We start from the raw sequence: 16,255 nt of genomic DNA on the forward strand, positions 1-16,255 counted from the left end.
GATTTTGCAGGCTTCTTTCTCACTTTCAGCAGGTAGCCCCTTTTCTAGTACCTAATCTCTTTAGAGATGTCACATTTCCTAAAATGTTATATACTTACCATGTGACTGAACCATTTCCCTCCTAGGCATTTACCTGTTCAGAGAACTGAAAGTTTATGTCCACCCAAACACCTATACAGAAACGTTCATAGTAACTTTATTCTTGGGAGCCCCAAACTAAGACTTCCCTGGTGGCTCAGATGGTAAAGCGTCTGCCTACAATGCGGGAGACCCAGGTTCAATCCCTGGGTTGGGAAGATGTCCTGGAGAAGAAAATGGCAACCCACTCCAGTATTCTTGCCTGGAAAATCCCATGGATGGCAGAGCCTGGTAGGCTACAGTCCACGGGGTCGCAAAGAGTCCAGACACGAATGAGCGACTTTAATTAGTAGCTTTATTTTTGGGAGCCCCGAACTAGGAGCAACCCAAATGTCAATCAACAGGTAAATGAACAAACAAATGCTGACACGTCTATACCATAGGGTGCTGCTGCTGCTGCTGAGTCGCTTCAGTCGTGTCCGACTCTGTGCGACCCCATAGATGGCAGCCCGCCAGGCTCCCCCATCCCTGGGATTCTCTAGGCAAGAACACTGGAGTGGGTTGCCATTTCCTTCTCCAATGCATGAAAGTGAAAAGTGAAAATGAAGTCGCTCAGTTGTGTCCAACTCTTAGCGACCCCATGGACTGAAGCCCACCAGGCTCCTCCATCCATGGGATTTTCCAGGCAAGAGTACTGGAGTGGGGTGCCATTGCCTTCTCCAATACCACAGGGTACTCAGCAATAAAAAAGGAAATATTGATAAATGCAACAACATGAATGAATCTAAAATTTGTCTGACTAAAAGAAACACAGAAAAGAGTATACAGTATATAATTCTAATTTTATAAAATTTTTGAACCTGTTAATTATATATAGTAACGCTGGTGGCTCAGACTGTTTATAATCTGTCTCCCAATGCAGGAGACCCAGGTTCGATCCCTGGGTCAGGGAGATCCTCTGGAGAAGAAAATGGCAATCCACTCTAGTATTCTTGCCTGGAGAATTCCATGGACAAGAGGAACCTGATGGGCTACAGTCTTTGGGGTTGCAAAGAGTTGGACTAACACAGAACAGAAGATAAGTGGCTTCCAGGGGCCTCTTTGAGGAGCCCCTGGTAGAACTGATGAAAAAGGGGCATGAGGAAACTTTGGGAGATAACAGTGACGGATTTGTGATTACGCTGATGGTTTCTTGAGTGTATACATGTGCCCAAACTCACCAAATAATACATTTTAAATGTATTCCATCGATTATACCTCAATATATGTTTGTAAACCCAGGGTCACTAAGTCCATGAAGTGTGCATTTCTGATGTAAAGCTCTCAGCTCCATTGGTGACTCAATCAAGTATTCTCAATGGTAATTATCCAAACATTTAAAGAGAGCCCAATATTAAACTTACAGTAAAATGCCGATGTTTCCCGTGTTTTAGTATAAATACGTTTCCTTTCAAACTCCTAGGGAGAAAATAAAGTCTATATATTAAATTACCTTTCCAGTTAAACATCCAAAGGCAAAAGAATTCAAGTCCCCAAATCCATTTCTCCTGCCCTTATAAGGTAAAAATCCAACAAAATTAAAATCCCTCCCAGTTTTATTTTGTTCATTCACAGCCAGAAAAGTTAATGCCTAGACAGATCCCTACAACCATGGCAGCCTGTGTGTTTTCCTTGGAATAGCTCATTTGGCGCCTCAAAGGTTATATTAGCTCAGCATCAAGTCTGTGGTGTGTCTCAATTTTTAAAAGGTCCAAAGATTTAGCAGAACATCCAAAGTAGTTGTAACACTTGCTTCACGTTCACCAAATTCATACAGTGGTTATCATGGACAAAACTATGTTCCCAGAACCAAGTAGTTGTAATTGTTAGTTTATAGCAGAAACTCCATTGTAGAAAATCATTGGTATGTAGGAAGGAGGATAACTGGGATGGCTTTAGTCTCATCAGAATGCCGGCCAGTTTATGCCAACTGTCAGGGGCCCATGCCCTGCACACATCAGCTAAACCAGAAGAAATTTTGCATCAAGAAGCTAGATTTATCACCATGCATTTAGCATGGCACACTGTATCTTCATTCTGGCATTTCAAACACTGATGCTGTCTTGCAAAGTAGAGATTTGCCGTGGAGCAGTGCCAATCACCAGATCTCTTGTGGTCCTGATTCCATCTAATATAATCAAATATCTTTATATTCAGATTTTGTTCTTTCATACTTAATTTTATGACTGGCATGAACAATTTAAACCAGGAACTTCCCGAGAGCTCTGTACTGTGTGTAAATTCTCTGCCTTAGCGAAAGTTTAAAAGCAGCAAATACTGATACAGTCATCAATGTTTAGCACATCTGGATTTTTTATCATAAAATTCTTGCCTCAGATGAAAGTTGCATTCTGGTAGCTCTTCAGCCGCTGATAAGGCCCCTGATACTCACCCATGAATTTAAATATCGTTCAAGGTCAGACTGCTGCAGCACCCTAAGGCTGCCTGCACATGCCAGTGCCTTGTTACTGACAGCACAGCCAGAGTAGCTCGATAGATCCTGTCTTTGCCGGCATCAGCTGAGGCCATCCAGGCCAGCATTTGGGCGAGCCCCACGGCTACACCTTGTGCCTTCAGTGAAGCCTGTGTGTCTCCGTCATTCCCCTCCCCTCCCTGCTCCTCTGTTGAGGCCTGCCTCTGTAGAAACCACCAGTTTTAAGTGGACATAGCTACCCTAAACTTGAGCTCAAGAAATCCCACATGCCTCAGGGCTTAACGCCACTTGCTAAAGCCATAGCAGTAAGAAGCCTACTACACATTTATAAAAAATCAAATTAATGGTTCCATATAAGCCTCTATAAACTACCAAGATCAAAACTCCTTACATACATACTGAAGTCTGAAAGCACATGGTCTGGCCACCCAAAGCTTCTCCACTTAGGTATCATGTTCCCTCACGTTTCATTTCTGCTGTATTCCTTAAGGTACTGACCTGTGCAGCACGAACTGGGGCTCCAGATATTACCTTCCCCCAAACACAGGCCTCTTCCCTGCTCTGCCTCCAACCCCATCCTCTCCTTTATCGACATAGCCTGTTCTTCACTGTTTTCAGTATAAAAATAGTAGTTAAGAGTACAAACTCCCTGTAGGCAGCCTAGTAAAGGGTTCTTCACTGTCTTGTCCAACTCTTTGCAACCTCATGGACTGTAGCCCACCAGGCTTCTCAGTCCATGAAAATTCTGCAGGCAAGAATGCTGGTGTGGGTAGCTATTCCCTTCTCCAGAGGATCTTTTCTACCCAGGGATTGAGCCCATATCCCCTGCACTGCAGGCAGATTCTTGACTGCCTGAACCACCAGCGAAGCGCAGGCAGGCCAGGTCTTCTCCCAAACTGATCATATACATAAGTCATACCTCCCTCCCTGGAAAGTACAGTAAGATCAGTAAGGAGGCCATGTGTGTTAGGTATGGGCGCCCCCTTCATGCGGAAGGACACATCAGTCATGGACAGAAGTGTTAACCCCATCAGTAATAATATACGTCACAACTATTTTTAAGACTTTATTAAGCTTTTAAATGTACCCCAAGTTTTCTTCCCTTTGTAATTTTCTTCATGCTGTCTTCACCCATGATTCTGTTTACAATCCTGAAGGCTTTTCGCACAGGCCATCTTATTTGTGAAACTTCTGATCTCTATAAACAGATGAACCATCTCTCAAAGACCAAGACCATGGTCTAGGGCTTGGAGGATGAACCACAGCAGAATCACCGGGTTGCTTGTTAGAGCATCTATTATGGAGCCCCTCAAGGCTACTCATCTTGGGATAGGGATCTTGAAGCTCTGCGGGTACATCTCCGGTGCAGTCAAGTCTGCATCTTTTGTCCTGAACCCAATGGCCACTGATTGCTTCTTGTTCTAAGATGTTATTTGGCACTTACTGCCATCTATTTTCCTCGGAGGAACTTGCATATGTAGCAGCTACTGAGCAAAAAGTTACAATGAACCTAACTGATTTTTACTCATGTTGCAAAAAGACCAGATCTCTAATTTTTGTCCTGACATCTAGAAGTAAAACACATGTGAAATCAGTATTAAGCAATTAACTATTTTACACTGCTTCATAGTCTACTGTTTTTACCAATCTAGCCAAATTTAGGCTGAGTTGTTCATTTTAAATGAAATACATATATGAAAAAGTCGCTCAGTCGTGTCTGTCTCTTTGCAACCCCATGGACTCTAACTTGCCAGGCTCCTCTGTCCATGGAACTCACCTGGCAAGAATACTGGAGTGGATAGCCCATTCCCTTCTCCAGGGGATCTTCCTGACCCAGGGATCGAACCCTGGTCTCCTACACTGCAGTCTCCTCAAACCCAGGTCTCCTGTAATTTACCATCTGAGCCACCAGGAAAGCCCATATATAATATAATGTACTGCAAATTATTAAGTACTGTTCTCTGTAATAAAGAATTCCTCTCTAGTAAGTCATGTTTCCTCAGCATCTCCTATTGCACCTTTAAATGTAGAATCATCAGTAGAGCTACCAAAACCTTAAAGCCAACATTGCAGTGTACCTGTTACCACATATAAAGGATAGCATTTACTATGCAATGTTTTATGATTATTGCAGTTCTCTTGCTTATGTTGATAACCAAGCCTATCTGATTTTGCAGTGATTTCAAGGAAACAGGAGAAGCAGCACTGCCGTACTTTCCCTTGGTTCACAAAGGTACCAACAGACACAACACTGGTAGGTCCCGTAACAATGTTCTTACAAGATATGGTCCCATAGGATCTGGAAAGATTAAGACCTGCTCTGACACTGCTAGGTTGCCATCACCCTTCAAAAACTCCTACACTATGCAGTAAGTTGGCAAAAGGGTTCGTTATGGTTTTTCTGTAAGTTATAGGAAAGCCCAGAGAAACATTTTGGGACAATCCATTACTTCCACTTAAGGGAATGATTATAAATATCAAACTGTGCTTTATGAAGACCACACTATAACACGGTGTATAGGATATAATATGGTATGCAGGATATACATATAAATAAAATATGGTGTATAGGATCCTCCCCCTATAAAATGTACTGAAGATAAATTTAAAAAGTTCAAGGGGCATCTCTGCCTCCTTCAGGATTCCATAATTATAGAATTTTAAAACCATAACAGTTCACTGCTAAACTTAAACATTTATTGAAATGATCTGTTGAAAGCGTTGCTCCCTTACTTTCAAAACACTTTATTTCATCTGAATTTCATACAGTACAAAATTATCACATGCTTGAATTTGTTGCACAAATAGCAGGTTCTTTCAATTCTTAAGGGCAACCTTCCTTCAGTGGCAAATAAATAAAAATCAAATCATATATATAATATAGAGCATATATATATAATTTTCTTTTATAAAAACAAAAATATTTGGATATCTTATATTTCATATAGCTTAGCCATTCAGTTTATGTTGACAAATTTAGTTAAATGTTAGGAGGGACACTCCATATACAAAAGAACTCAATAGCAAGCATATATTTTAAAGGTTGATTAGTCAGGCAACAACGTCTGACTTAATTCTTTTCTTGTATTTTTTTTAGAAGATACTCCATTTGTAAATTCAAGTTTGGTTGCCCCTTTTTAGTCTTTTTGCTCAGTATTTTGAACACTTCCATTTTCTTCTTTTTGTAGAGCCTTTGAGCTTCTTCTCTCTCTTGTTTTCTCTTCTCAAATTCCTGAAATTATTAACGTATGTAATTTTCATTAGTGACAAACAGCAGATATTGGCCACAATTCTGTTGAAATAGCTATCACCATGCAAACACTTCAAGGTCTGTCTTATATTTTTCAAAATGTGAAATGCTACTAGTAAGCGCGGTGGTGTACTCTCTTGGCCTTTAAACTGTCATATGTGCTATAGCATAGCACAATGCAAAATTATTTAACAATTTTAATTGTGCATATGAATAAAATCAAAGCACAAAGAGAGAAGGCATATTTAATAATTTCATTACTTAAGTAGATCCACTGAAGAGTCAGAAGTGACTTTACAGGTTACCTAGTCCCTGTAACACTGAAATCATTTCTAGAATATCTGGTATTCTTTTAAATTTGCCATCTGACAGATTTAATTCAAGAAGTATTTAAATTCGAGAAGTACTTACTGACTGTACACTGTATACATGTAAAATATTGTTATGATTTTGATTATTTAAGAATTATCATGTTGATCTGATTTGCTAAGATCAAGACTTAAATTCATTTGCGCTTAAAGAAAAATAATTCAAAGTTATATAGGTCTCAAAAGTACTACTTAAAATACTATACTCTTATATATACAGTTAAAAGTTCTTGAAATAATACAGTAAGTGCAGTTTTTCAACTTCTCCTGTAACACATATAGCTTCCACATGACACACCCTTACATTTGTATGATGACATAATTAACAAAGTGCTTTCACATACATTATATAATTATATATCTCAATATACTATATTTTAATACATAATAGAATTTTTTTAAATGTTGTATGTCTTACAGTATAATGGCTCTTATTTCATCTAATATACTATTTACAAAGGTGGCAGTATCAGAAGGTTAGTTTAAAAACCAAAGCATACTATAACAATCTATGAAACAGAGGTTTAGTTTTTCCATGGAGAAATATTCCTACTTCACTCTAGTCTGCCATCAGTTTAAAAATAATCAAATAAATTTTACATGTGAAACTTTTAGATTTCTTAGTTATACAATCTGTAAAACTAACACATACAAGAAATTATATATCAGCACCAACTTCGGGGTCTTTTTGACTGATGTGCTAAACCTTTTTAATGTGATGGATTAATAGAGTTTTAATGTAAGAAATATGAATGAACCGCAGATAGACAATTTTGCTGAAGCTGCACATGATTTTGTTCTACTTATTTACAAAAAGCTATTATAACTGTGGGTTTATGAATGATAACAAAGAATGGTAACTTACTGATAAGTTAATCTAGTAGGGTTTTTAATGAGCAAGAAAAACTCCTTAAAATATTATTTTATTCTAACACCTCCCTCTGACTTCTACTTGCTTTGATGTAAATTTATAAAAATCTATATTTTTCAGTAGTTTTCAAATTCAGGATCGGGAACTCATGTACACCCATGGCTGATTCATGTCAATGTATGGCAAAACCGATACAGTATTGTAAAGCAAAAAAAAAAAAAAAAAAAAAAAGATTTATTATGTATACTCTCTTGAGGCAATTGTTAAAAAAATGACTATTACTATCACCTTCGAGGGTAATATAAACAATAGAGGAATCAGAATGTTGAAATTCTCCAGCTCCTCTCAGATTATTCATTTACCCAGTAAATATTTACAGATGCACATACTATGGGCCCCATATTTAGAAGAAAAGCTTACATATATACTTAGGATAAAGAAAAATGAATCTAAATATTTTTAAAATAGATCTTACTTGTTTCTTAGCAGCACGCTTAGCTTGTATCTGCTCATATTCTTCCTGTGCCTTTTGATTTGATGTTTTCTTTTTATTTTTCTTTGGAATATTAATGGAGCTTTGCAAGATAAATGAAAACAAATCATAAGCATTAAAAATGATACAACCAAAATTATGACAAAATTACATCAAATATAGTACTTATATAGTCAAATCTCACTAATGCAACTTAAGGCAGGGGGAGAGATGTTGAAAGAAAGACATTTATATCTTGCTAATAAGACATCCAAATAACACATTAAATTTTTTGTTATACCTGTCAAGATATAGAAGGTGATAAATATAGAGTTTTGGAGAAACAGTTCAACCAGGGAAAATACAGAAAGTTCTGAAAGGTCCTAAAATGTTTGAAGAAGTAAACCAGCATATGAATGGTAGAAATGACAGGCTGCAAAGGCATTAAATTGAAGGATGTTATGAAGGACTTCATGGGTGTACATGAACTTTAATCCCAAAGTTCTCTGACCAACTTGTCTCTATTCCATTTCATTTGTATTACAATCAAGTATATGTTCTCTGGGGGGGGGGGAGGGAGGGGAGTCCATATTAATAATAGTAGTAGTAGTAGCAGTAGCAGTTAACAGTCATATACCACTTCCCATGTATCACATGCCTTTTTAAGGACCATATATAAATGAAGTCATTTAATCATCACATCACGAGATGGGTCAGGGATACCATAGTCTATAAATAATCCATCCTGGGGTATGCAACATGGTAGCTGTAAATCACATACTATTATTATTTCCATTTTAAAGAAGAGGACACTGGGCACCAACATATTAAAGCCACTCCAGAGTCTATGATGCACTACACTATAATACCTCTCAAAAGTTAGATTTTTAAAAACATAAACAGCAAGCATTAACCATGGACCAAATAAATGTACTTGAGAGGCTTAAATCTAAACCCAGGTCTCTTAATTTCATTACTTTATTAAGCTTACCTAACGTAACTCAGTCATTTAAGCTAACAAGAACGCCTCCATGAAAATATTCTCATATATTCACTTGCGACTTCTGAAACGCCCCAAGGTAAATTCCCATTACTATAGAAATTGTTCTATAATCTCTTTCATAAAATGCTACTTACATCCACAATAAAGAATTTCGAAAGACTGTAATACATACTTTATTCTTATGCTACACGGTTCTTCTGGCTGAGGCTGCTCAATGCTACAGTGTTCTTCAGACAAAGCCTGGTCATTGCTACCTTGGTCTTCTGGCAAAGGCTGATCAACTTGTTCTTCTGACAGAGGCTGGTCAGCTTTTCTAAGCTGCTTCCTGAGTCTTTCCTCTTCAGCTAAATAAAGATGTTTCAGATGATCAGGATACCAATCTGTGAAGGGGGATTCACTTGGGGTTTGAGACTTCTTTTCCTTCCGGAGTAATTTCTTATAAGTTTGCTGAATCTTGAGTTTTCTTCGAAATGCAAAGCCTTGTCCTGTTGAAGAATACATCAGTCTTGAATTACTTTCTCAGAAAACATTGCATGAAAAATGTAGTTGTTAATTGAAAACGGAAAACTGTTTACACTGTCATGTTCAGATGCTAGATTTCATTATGTTTTGCTTTAAAATGTTATTTCAAGAAAAGAAGTTGAAGCTACTAGAAACAATAGTATCTTGGTCCTTTGCAAAAAGACTAAGCTAACAGAAGTTGGGAAGAACTCAACTGAGACTCTCAAAGAAAGAAAAACAACTAGAGTGTTGCACAACTCCAATCTATTGTACTCATAAATCAAACATTCATTAATTCATCTAAACACTTAATCTAGGTCTTCAATAAATACCAAAAGAGTGGGGGGAAATCCTCACTTCTATTCAACATTATCTGAACTGAGAACTCCCAGATGTTTAAGTTGGACTCAGAAAAGGCAGAGGAACCAGAGATCAAATTGCCAACATCAACTGGATGAGAGAAGCAGCAAGATAATTCCAGAAAAACATTTACTTCTGCTTCACTGACAATGCTAAAGCCTTTGACTGGAAGATTCTTCAAAAGATGGGACTGTGAGACCACCTTACCTGCCTCCTGAGAAACCTGTATGCAGGTCAAGAAGCATCAGTTAGAACTGAACATGGAACAATGGACTGTTTCCAAGTTGGGAAAGATGTCAAGGATGTACATCGTCACCCTGCTTATTTAACTTCTATGCAGAGTACATCACATGAAATGCTGTGCTGGAGGAAGCACAAGCTGGAATCAAAACTGCAGGGAGAAATATCAATCATCTCAGATATCCATATGACATCACCCTTAGGGCAAAAGGCAAAGAGGAACTAAAGAGCCTCTTGATGAAGGGAAAAGAGGAGAGTGAAAAAGCTGGCTTAAGCTTCAACATTCGAAAAACTAAGATCATGGCATCCAGTCCCATCACTTCATGGCAAATAGATGGGGAAACAATGGAAAACAGTTACAGACTTTTATTTTCTTGGGCTCCAGAATCACTGCAGATAAGTGACCGCAGCCATGAAATTAAACGGGAATTAAAAGATGCTTATTCCTTGGAAGAAAAGTTATGACAAACCTGGACAGCACATTAAAAAGCAGAGACATTAATTTTCAGACAAAGGTCCGTCTAGTTAAAGCTATCGTTTTTCCAGTAGTCACGTAGGCATGTGAGAGCTGGACCATAAAGAAGGCTGCGGTTGAAGAACTGATGCTCTTGAACACCTGTGGTGTTAAATAAGACTCTTCAGCATCCTCTGGACTACAGGGATATCAAACCAGTCAATCCTAAAGGAACAGAACCCTGAATATTCATGAGAAGGACTGACGCTGAAGCGCCAATACTCTGGCCACCTCACGTGAAGAGCTGACTCACAGAAAAGACCCTGATGCTGGGAAAGATTAAAAAAGGGACGACAGAGGACAAGATGGCAGGATGGCATCACCAAGCCTGAGCAAGCTCGGGGAGATGGTGAAGGACAGGAAGTCTGGCATGCTGCAGTCCGTGAGGTCGCAAAAAGTCAGACACGACTGAGTGACTGAACAACCCACTCCAGTATTCTGGCCTGGAGAATTCCACAGACAGAAGAGCTTGGCAGGCTACACTCCATGGGGTCGCAGAGTCAAACATGACTGAGCCACTTTCATTTCACTTCACATCTATTATTTTACCTTAGAGAAACTATCCTATGACTGACTTTTTACAAGCAATTCAACATTAACCAGGTTAGATGGTGGTGTATGACTTTCTCAACAGCAGTTATCAGAAAACTGTACTTATTTAAGATTTAGTATTCCATATGGGATTTACGGGTACTTAATGGCAACCCACTCCAGTACTCTTGCCTGGAAAACCCCATGGACAGAAGAGCCTGGAAGGCTGAAGTCCATGGGGTCGCTAAGACACCGGCACGACTGAGCGACTTTACTTTCACTTGTCACTTTCATGCATTGGAGAAGGAAATGGCAACCCACTCCAGTATTGCCTGGAGAATCCCGGGAACGGGGGAGCCTGGTGGGCTGCCGTCTATGGGGTCGCACAGAGTCGGACACAACTGAAGCGACTTAGCAGCAGCAGCAATGACGGCAAGATAAAACGAAAAATACAAACTAAAGCAAATAAAGATAGTAAGAGAAAAATAGACGGTTCTATGATATTTTTAATTAGTAAGGGTGAGAATCGGTAAATTTCTAGCTTGCCTTCTACTCTTTACTGTAATACATGCAATTTCATGGGAAAAACGTAAAGGAAAGAGTTCTGATATTTAAAAAATGAGCGTTAAGTCGAGGAAAATGTTTAACACTTTCTCGCCTTCTCATCCAATGCTCTGAACAGCCCACAGCTTCAGCGAATTTAAGAACAGATTTCCTGGCTCCAAATAGGGCTGGGTCTGGTTCCTAAATCCTTCCCAGCTTGGGAGACTGGCGTATCCGAAGATTTCGCAGGGCCGAGAACTTGTAAAAGGCTGCCTTCTTACATACGTACCTTCGCGAACGCTCCCCGAGAAGGCTTGCAGATGATTAGGTCGCCACGTTTTCCGTTTCACATTCTTATTTCTGAATTCAACCGGTGAAACTCCTCCACGCGTACCCAACCCCCCTGTCCGCCCCCTTGCTGCCGGCCAAACGGGCGCCATGGCACACCAACCAAGGCGCAGGCAAACACAACGGACTCAGTCAAAATACGTCATCAGGCAGAAGCAATCCATCGCCCACCGCAAGAATCCACATCTGAGATCTACTTATCCGGCCTTTCCTGCTTCCCACCGAGCCCTTGCCGCGCGGCCACGTTTGCGCCACCTACAGTCCGGGAGGTGGGGCGTCATGGCGGCTTCTTGCCCGCTCCCGGTGACCCAGGACCTGTCCACGTTACGTGCCAAGTTGCAGAAGCTACTGCGGTTCCTGAGGGAAGCCCTGCCCATTTCGAATGCACATACGGTGGACTTCTACACGGAGTCTGTGTGGGAGAAACTGGTTGACTCGCCCCCAGAGACGGTGCTGTCGGCGCTCAGGGCGTCCGCTTCGGCGGCGTCAGAGGCGTGCCCCCTAGAGGAAGCCGGGAGAATGTCAGGTGAATGGCGGGTGGGCGGGGCCGGCCAGAAGGCGGGGGAGACCGTGGGCCCTGGGTAGCGTCCCAGGTCGCGGAAGTCGAGCAGACGCCTGTGCCGGCCGTGAGCGGGCTGGCGGATCGCTGCGTGGGAGGGAGCGGAGCCGCCTTTCCGCTTCCTGGTGGCGTGGCTGTGTGATGCGCCTCTCGGACCTCGGGTGCTTTTGTATTTCCACAGTTTAAAAAGAACAAGAAATCAGTGCTAGGACCTTTCTTTAGTAATTTAACAGTAATTTTTTTGATTGAAGGGAAACGCGGAATAGTGCTTACAGATCCATGTGAAAACACAGCAGATGTCATCACCTAACGTGATGAGTCTTTTGGATTCTTCAGATCATTTCAAGTGGTGATTATGCTGCTGCTGCTGCTAAGTCGCTTCAGTCGTGTCCGACTCTGTGCGACCCCATAGACGGCAGCCCACCAGGCTCCCCCATCCCTGGGATTCTCCAGGCAAGAACACTGGAGTAGGTTGCCATTTCCTTCTCCAGTGCACGAAAGTGAAAAATGAAAGTGAAGTCGCTCAGTCGTGTCCGACTCTGTGCGACCCCATGGACTGCAGCCCACCAGGCCCCTCAGTCCGTGGGATTTTTCAGGCAAGAGTACTGGAGTGGGTTGCCATTGCCTTCTCTGGGTGACTATGAACAAGAAGAAAATGTTGCGCAGTCACCCAGTGGTCTCCGACTCTGAGACCCCCACGGACTGCTGCACGCCAGGCCTCCCTGTCCCTCACCGTCTCTTAAAGTTTACCCAAGTTAATGTTCATTGCGTTGGTGATGCCATCAAACCGTCTCACCCTCTGCCCTGGCCTACTGCCCTCAGTCTTTCCCAGCATCAGGGTTTTTTTCCAATGAGTTAGCTCTTTGCATAAGATGGCCAAAGTCTGGGAGCTTCAGCATCAGTCCTTCCAACGAGTATTCAGGGTTGATTTCCTTTAAAATTGACTGGTTTGATCTCCTTGCTCTCCAAGGGACTCTGAAGAGTCTTACCTAGCACCACAGTCGGAAGGCATCAGTTCTTTGGCGCTCTGCCTTTAGGGTCCAGCTCTCACAACTGTGTATGATCACTGGGAAGAGCATACCCTTGACTGTTGAGGGACCTTTGTGGGCAAAGTGATGTCTCTGCTTTTTAATGTATTGTCTAGGTTTGTCATAGATTTTCTTCCAAGGAGCACAGATCTTTTAATTTCATGGCTGCCGTCACCATCCGCTGTGAGTTTGGAGCCCAAGAAAATAAAGTCTGTCACTGTTTCCGTTTTCGCGCATCTATTTGAGACTGGATGCCATGCGCTTCAAGTTTTGAATGTTGAATTTTAAGCCTATTCAACAATAGTACAATCTAGACCAGGATATTAACTTTTGAAGTGTATCTTACTCTGTTAAATTTTTTTTTAATGTAAGATATTCAATTCTACAAATGGTCAGCTACCTATAGTATTAAAAATGATTTTTATAATGTACGTTTGTAAAGGAATATTAATTTTTTTATGTAAAGATTATGAAAAGAAGGACATTTTCCCATCATTACATGAAATTTACTGTTTGTGTCAAAGAAGTGCATTTTTTGCTTTTTGACCAGATTTATATCTTAGTAAAGAATTGTTAGCCACTCTGTACACTGTAATTTAGCTATTAAAATTTTAGACTGTTTAGTCAGGGTACAAATTCCAGTTCTGCCAACTCTGTTATCTTAGGGAAGTTTGTTCATTCATTCATTCAGGGAACATTCACTTACTGCCTGCTATGTGCCAGTACTTTTCTAGGAGCTAATTTCTGTGTGGAGGAGGTGCGGGTAGAAGCAGGAAGACAAGCCCGGAGGCTATTAAAATAATCCAGGGTGGACTTCAGGCAATGGCCAGTTGAAGAGATCAGGCAGTTCCTCCAGCAGGTAGCAATGACAAACACTGGCTAGATTATTAAAGACAATAATTGGAAGTCTCTAGAAGATAACCAAACAGGGACAGAAATATGAGAAGAGTTTCTGTTGAGAGATCGCTACTGATTGGGAAAAGCTGTGAGTTCATGACTTTCTTGCGAGGCGTCAATGGAAAATGACATCCTTCCCAGCTCAGGATGGTCATGGCAGAGTTCAGATCAGAGCAGATGGGAATTGAAGAAACACCTTCTGAAAGGAGGGCCACTGGACTGAGATCTAAGATATGAATGTGAACCTGATCACTGGACTGCACACACCCACCCACTCGCCGTTGACCCAGCTGCTGCTAAGTCGCTTCAGTCGTGTCCGACTCTGTGCGACCCCCATGGACTGCAGCCTACCAGGCTCCTCTGTCCATGGGATTCTCCAGGCAAGAGTACTGGAGTGGGGTGCCATTGCCTTCTCCTGTAACTGCATAGTGATACACTAATTCAAACTTACTGCTGTGGGGGAAAAACACCATTTAATGAGACATGAAGCAAAGCACAAACCCGACTAAGGGGACACACGCTGTGGACCACAGCAGGCAATGACCAGAGCAAGTGGGGGGACGGGGGAGGGGAGATGGATGGGTAAACTACAGCCCCGGGGCTGGAGGTGGGGGGCCGACTAAGCAGACAACAGGATGAGACAGGAAATCAAAACCAATGATGAAAGCAGACACACGGTCAGAGAATTCCAACAGCAAGGAAAACATATACAGAACTGTTGTTTTACAAATACTCGGAAAGAAATCAAGCATGAAGCCACGGAGAAATTGTCAAAGAATTTTAAATATCAACTAATTAGCCGGTGATGTAAATTATAAAAACAGTGTGTCAAAAGACCACAAAATGGACTAGTTACCACTTCACATGACCCAGAGAGTCCCACAAAAACGCTGACAAAGCCAGAGGGATGGTGACCCCTGGAAAGACAGAGCTCCCGGGGAGGTGTGTAGGCTTGCTGCAACTTTGACAGAGTGTCTTCCCCAAAGTGTACACAGCTTGGGTAGCAAAAATCAAAAGCCTCTTTGAATTCCTGTATCAAAGTTTAGAATTCAGGGCTGGAGGGATGACTGGAAACTTGGGCTGGGTCATCTTGGGAACAAACTTAACCACAGAGAGATTGAACCTCCCTCCCCCGCTACCCTGCCACCCCCAAGCTGACTGTCACGTGTACCCAAGTCTTTATCTGCCTGCTGAACTACACAGGCTCAGGGATATGCTGGGGAGAGGGTGCTGTAAATCAGCAGCTGAGCAGACACACTGGCTGCTGCATGGGGAAGGGGAATCAGATTTCAGTGTGGGTCCAAGCAACTTCGCTTTTCTTAGTAGAACAACGGCAACCAAATCCTTAGAGGAATAAAGCAGCTCCCCTGCAGTAAGTTAACCACAATGCTGCTTTTCAACCAAAAACTGCTCAGTGTGCACAGAAACAGGATAGTGTGACTCCTGCTCAAAACACTGATTGCAAGTGAGCCCTGATGCTCATTGTAAGTAGCTGTGTTCAGGGAATTCAAAGTGTGACCCAAGGTCGGGGGGGAATAAGTTAATAGGAGCTGATCCTGATTGGGCTCAGATGTTGGATTTAAGTGGCTGTTATAAATATGTTCACAGAAGCAGAACAAAGTAGCCTAGTAATTAAAGGGAAACACAAGAGTTGTATGACCTCCCTTACAATTCTTTTAATTGGAAGAGTACATACTCATTGACCCATAATTATATTACTATTACACAGTGTTACACGTTATCTGTTGCTGATAACACGCTCTCACACAGCATCTGGGTCAGCAATTCAGGAGCAGATGGACTGGCGGATCAAGCTTAGGGTCTCATGGTTTCACAGTCAAGATGTTGCAGTTGCTGAAGGCTTGTTGGAAGTTGGAGAACTTGCCTCCACAGTGTCTCACTTACACAGGTGACTAGTTGGTGCTGCCTGTCGGAACAAGGCCTCTGCGTCTCACCACGCGAGCATCTCCCTGGGGCTGCTTTCATGGAAGCTGCCGTGTTTGCAGATGTTTTTGTTTCTGTCTGTGCTCATGCTTGTGGACTTGGCCTGGTCATAGACTTTGTCTGGTATTGGTGTACTGTACATGTTTTCATATTTAATAGGGAAGAGTGCGGTCTGTGTGCCAGTGCCAGCGCCAGCCCAGCTATGAGTTACTCTCTGTCACAGCTGATTGCTATTGTAATTTTTTTTTTCCTTTTTCAAAAGAATAATATTACCT

The 16,255-nt window shown here is 41.6% G+C and overlaps 2 protein-coding genes and 1 non-coding gene across 15 annotated transcripts in view; 2 read left to right on the forward strand and 1 right to left on the reverse strand.

Annotated features, from left to right (window-relative positions):
* Positions 1-224: 224 nt before the first annotated feature.
* Positions 225-296, forward strand: TRNAC-ACA (transfer RNA cysteine (anticodon ACA)). Its single transcript has one exon. It is a non-coding gene; the product is annotated as a tRNA-Cys (tRNA).
* Positions 297-5,276: 4,980 nt separating this feature from the next.
* Positions 5,277-11,661, reverse strand: CCDC59 (coiled-coil domain containing 59). The gene is made up of 4 exons (XM_004006229.6): positions 11,494-11,661; positions 8,688-9,000; positions 7,516-7,615; positions 5,277-5,783 (listed from the first exon to the last, which is right to left on the reverse strand). Exons 1-4 carry the CDS (start codon positions 11,642-11,644, stop codon positions 5,622-5,624), a joined length of 726 nt encoding a protein of 241 aa, XP_004006278.2. The 5' UTR covers positions 11,645-11,661; the 3' UTR covers positions 5,277-5,621.
* A 148-nt stretch (positions 11,662-11,809) lies between these two features.
* Positions 11,810-16,255, forward strand: part of METTL25 (methyltransferase like 25) — a 255,197-nt gene continuing 250,751 nt past the window's right edge. For all 13 annotated transcript variants that reach the window (XR_009599880.1, XR_009599881.1, XM_060412501.1 and 10 more), the window contains exon 1: positions 11,810-12,078. Coding sequence is in view for 11 of the 13 variants with exons in the window: in XM_060412501.1 (XP_060268484.1) it covers positions 11,832-12,078 (247 nt within the window). In the remaining 2 variants the exon portion in view is untranslated. The remainder of the gene's footprint in view (positions 12,079-16,255) is intronic.

The sequence above is a fragment of the Ovis aries genome, chromosome 3 (genome assembly GCF_016772045.2).
Source record: "Ovis aries strain OAR_USU_Benz2616 breed Rambouillet chromosome 3, ARS-UI_Ramb_v3.0, whole genome shotgun sequence".
Classification (NCBI taxonomy): Eukaryota; Metazoa; Chordata; class Mammalia; order Artiodactyla; family Bovidae; genus Ovis; species Ovis aries.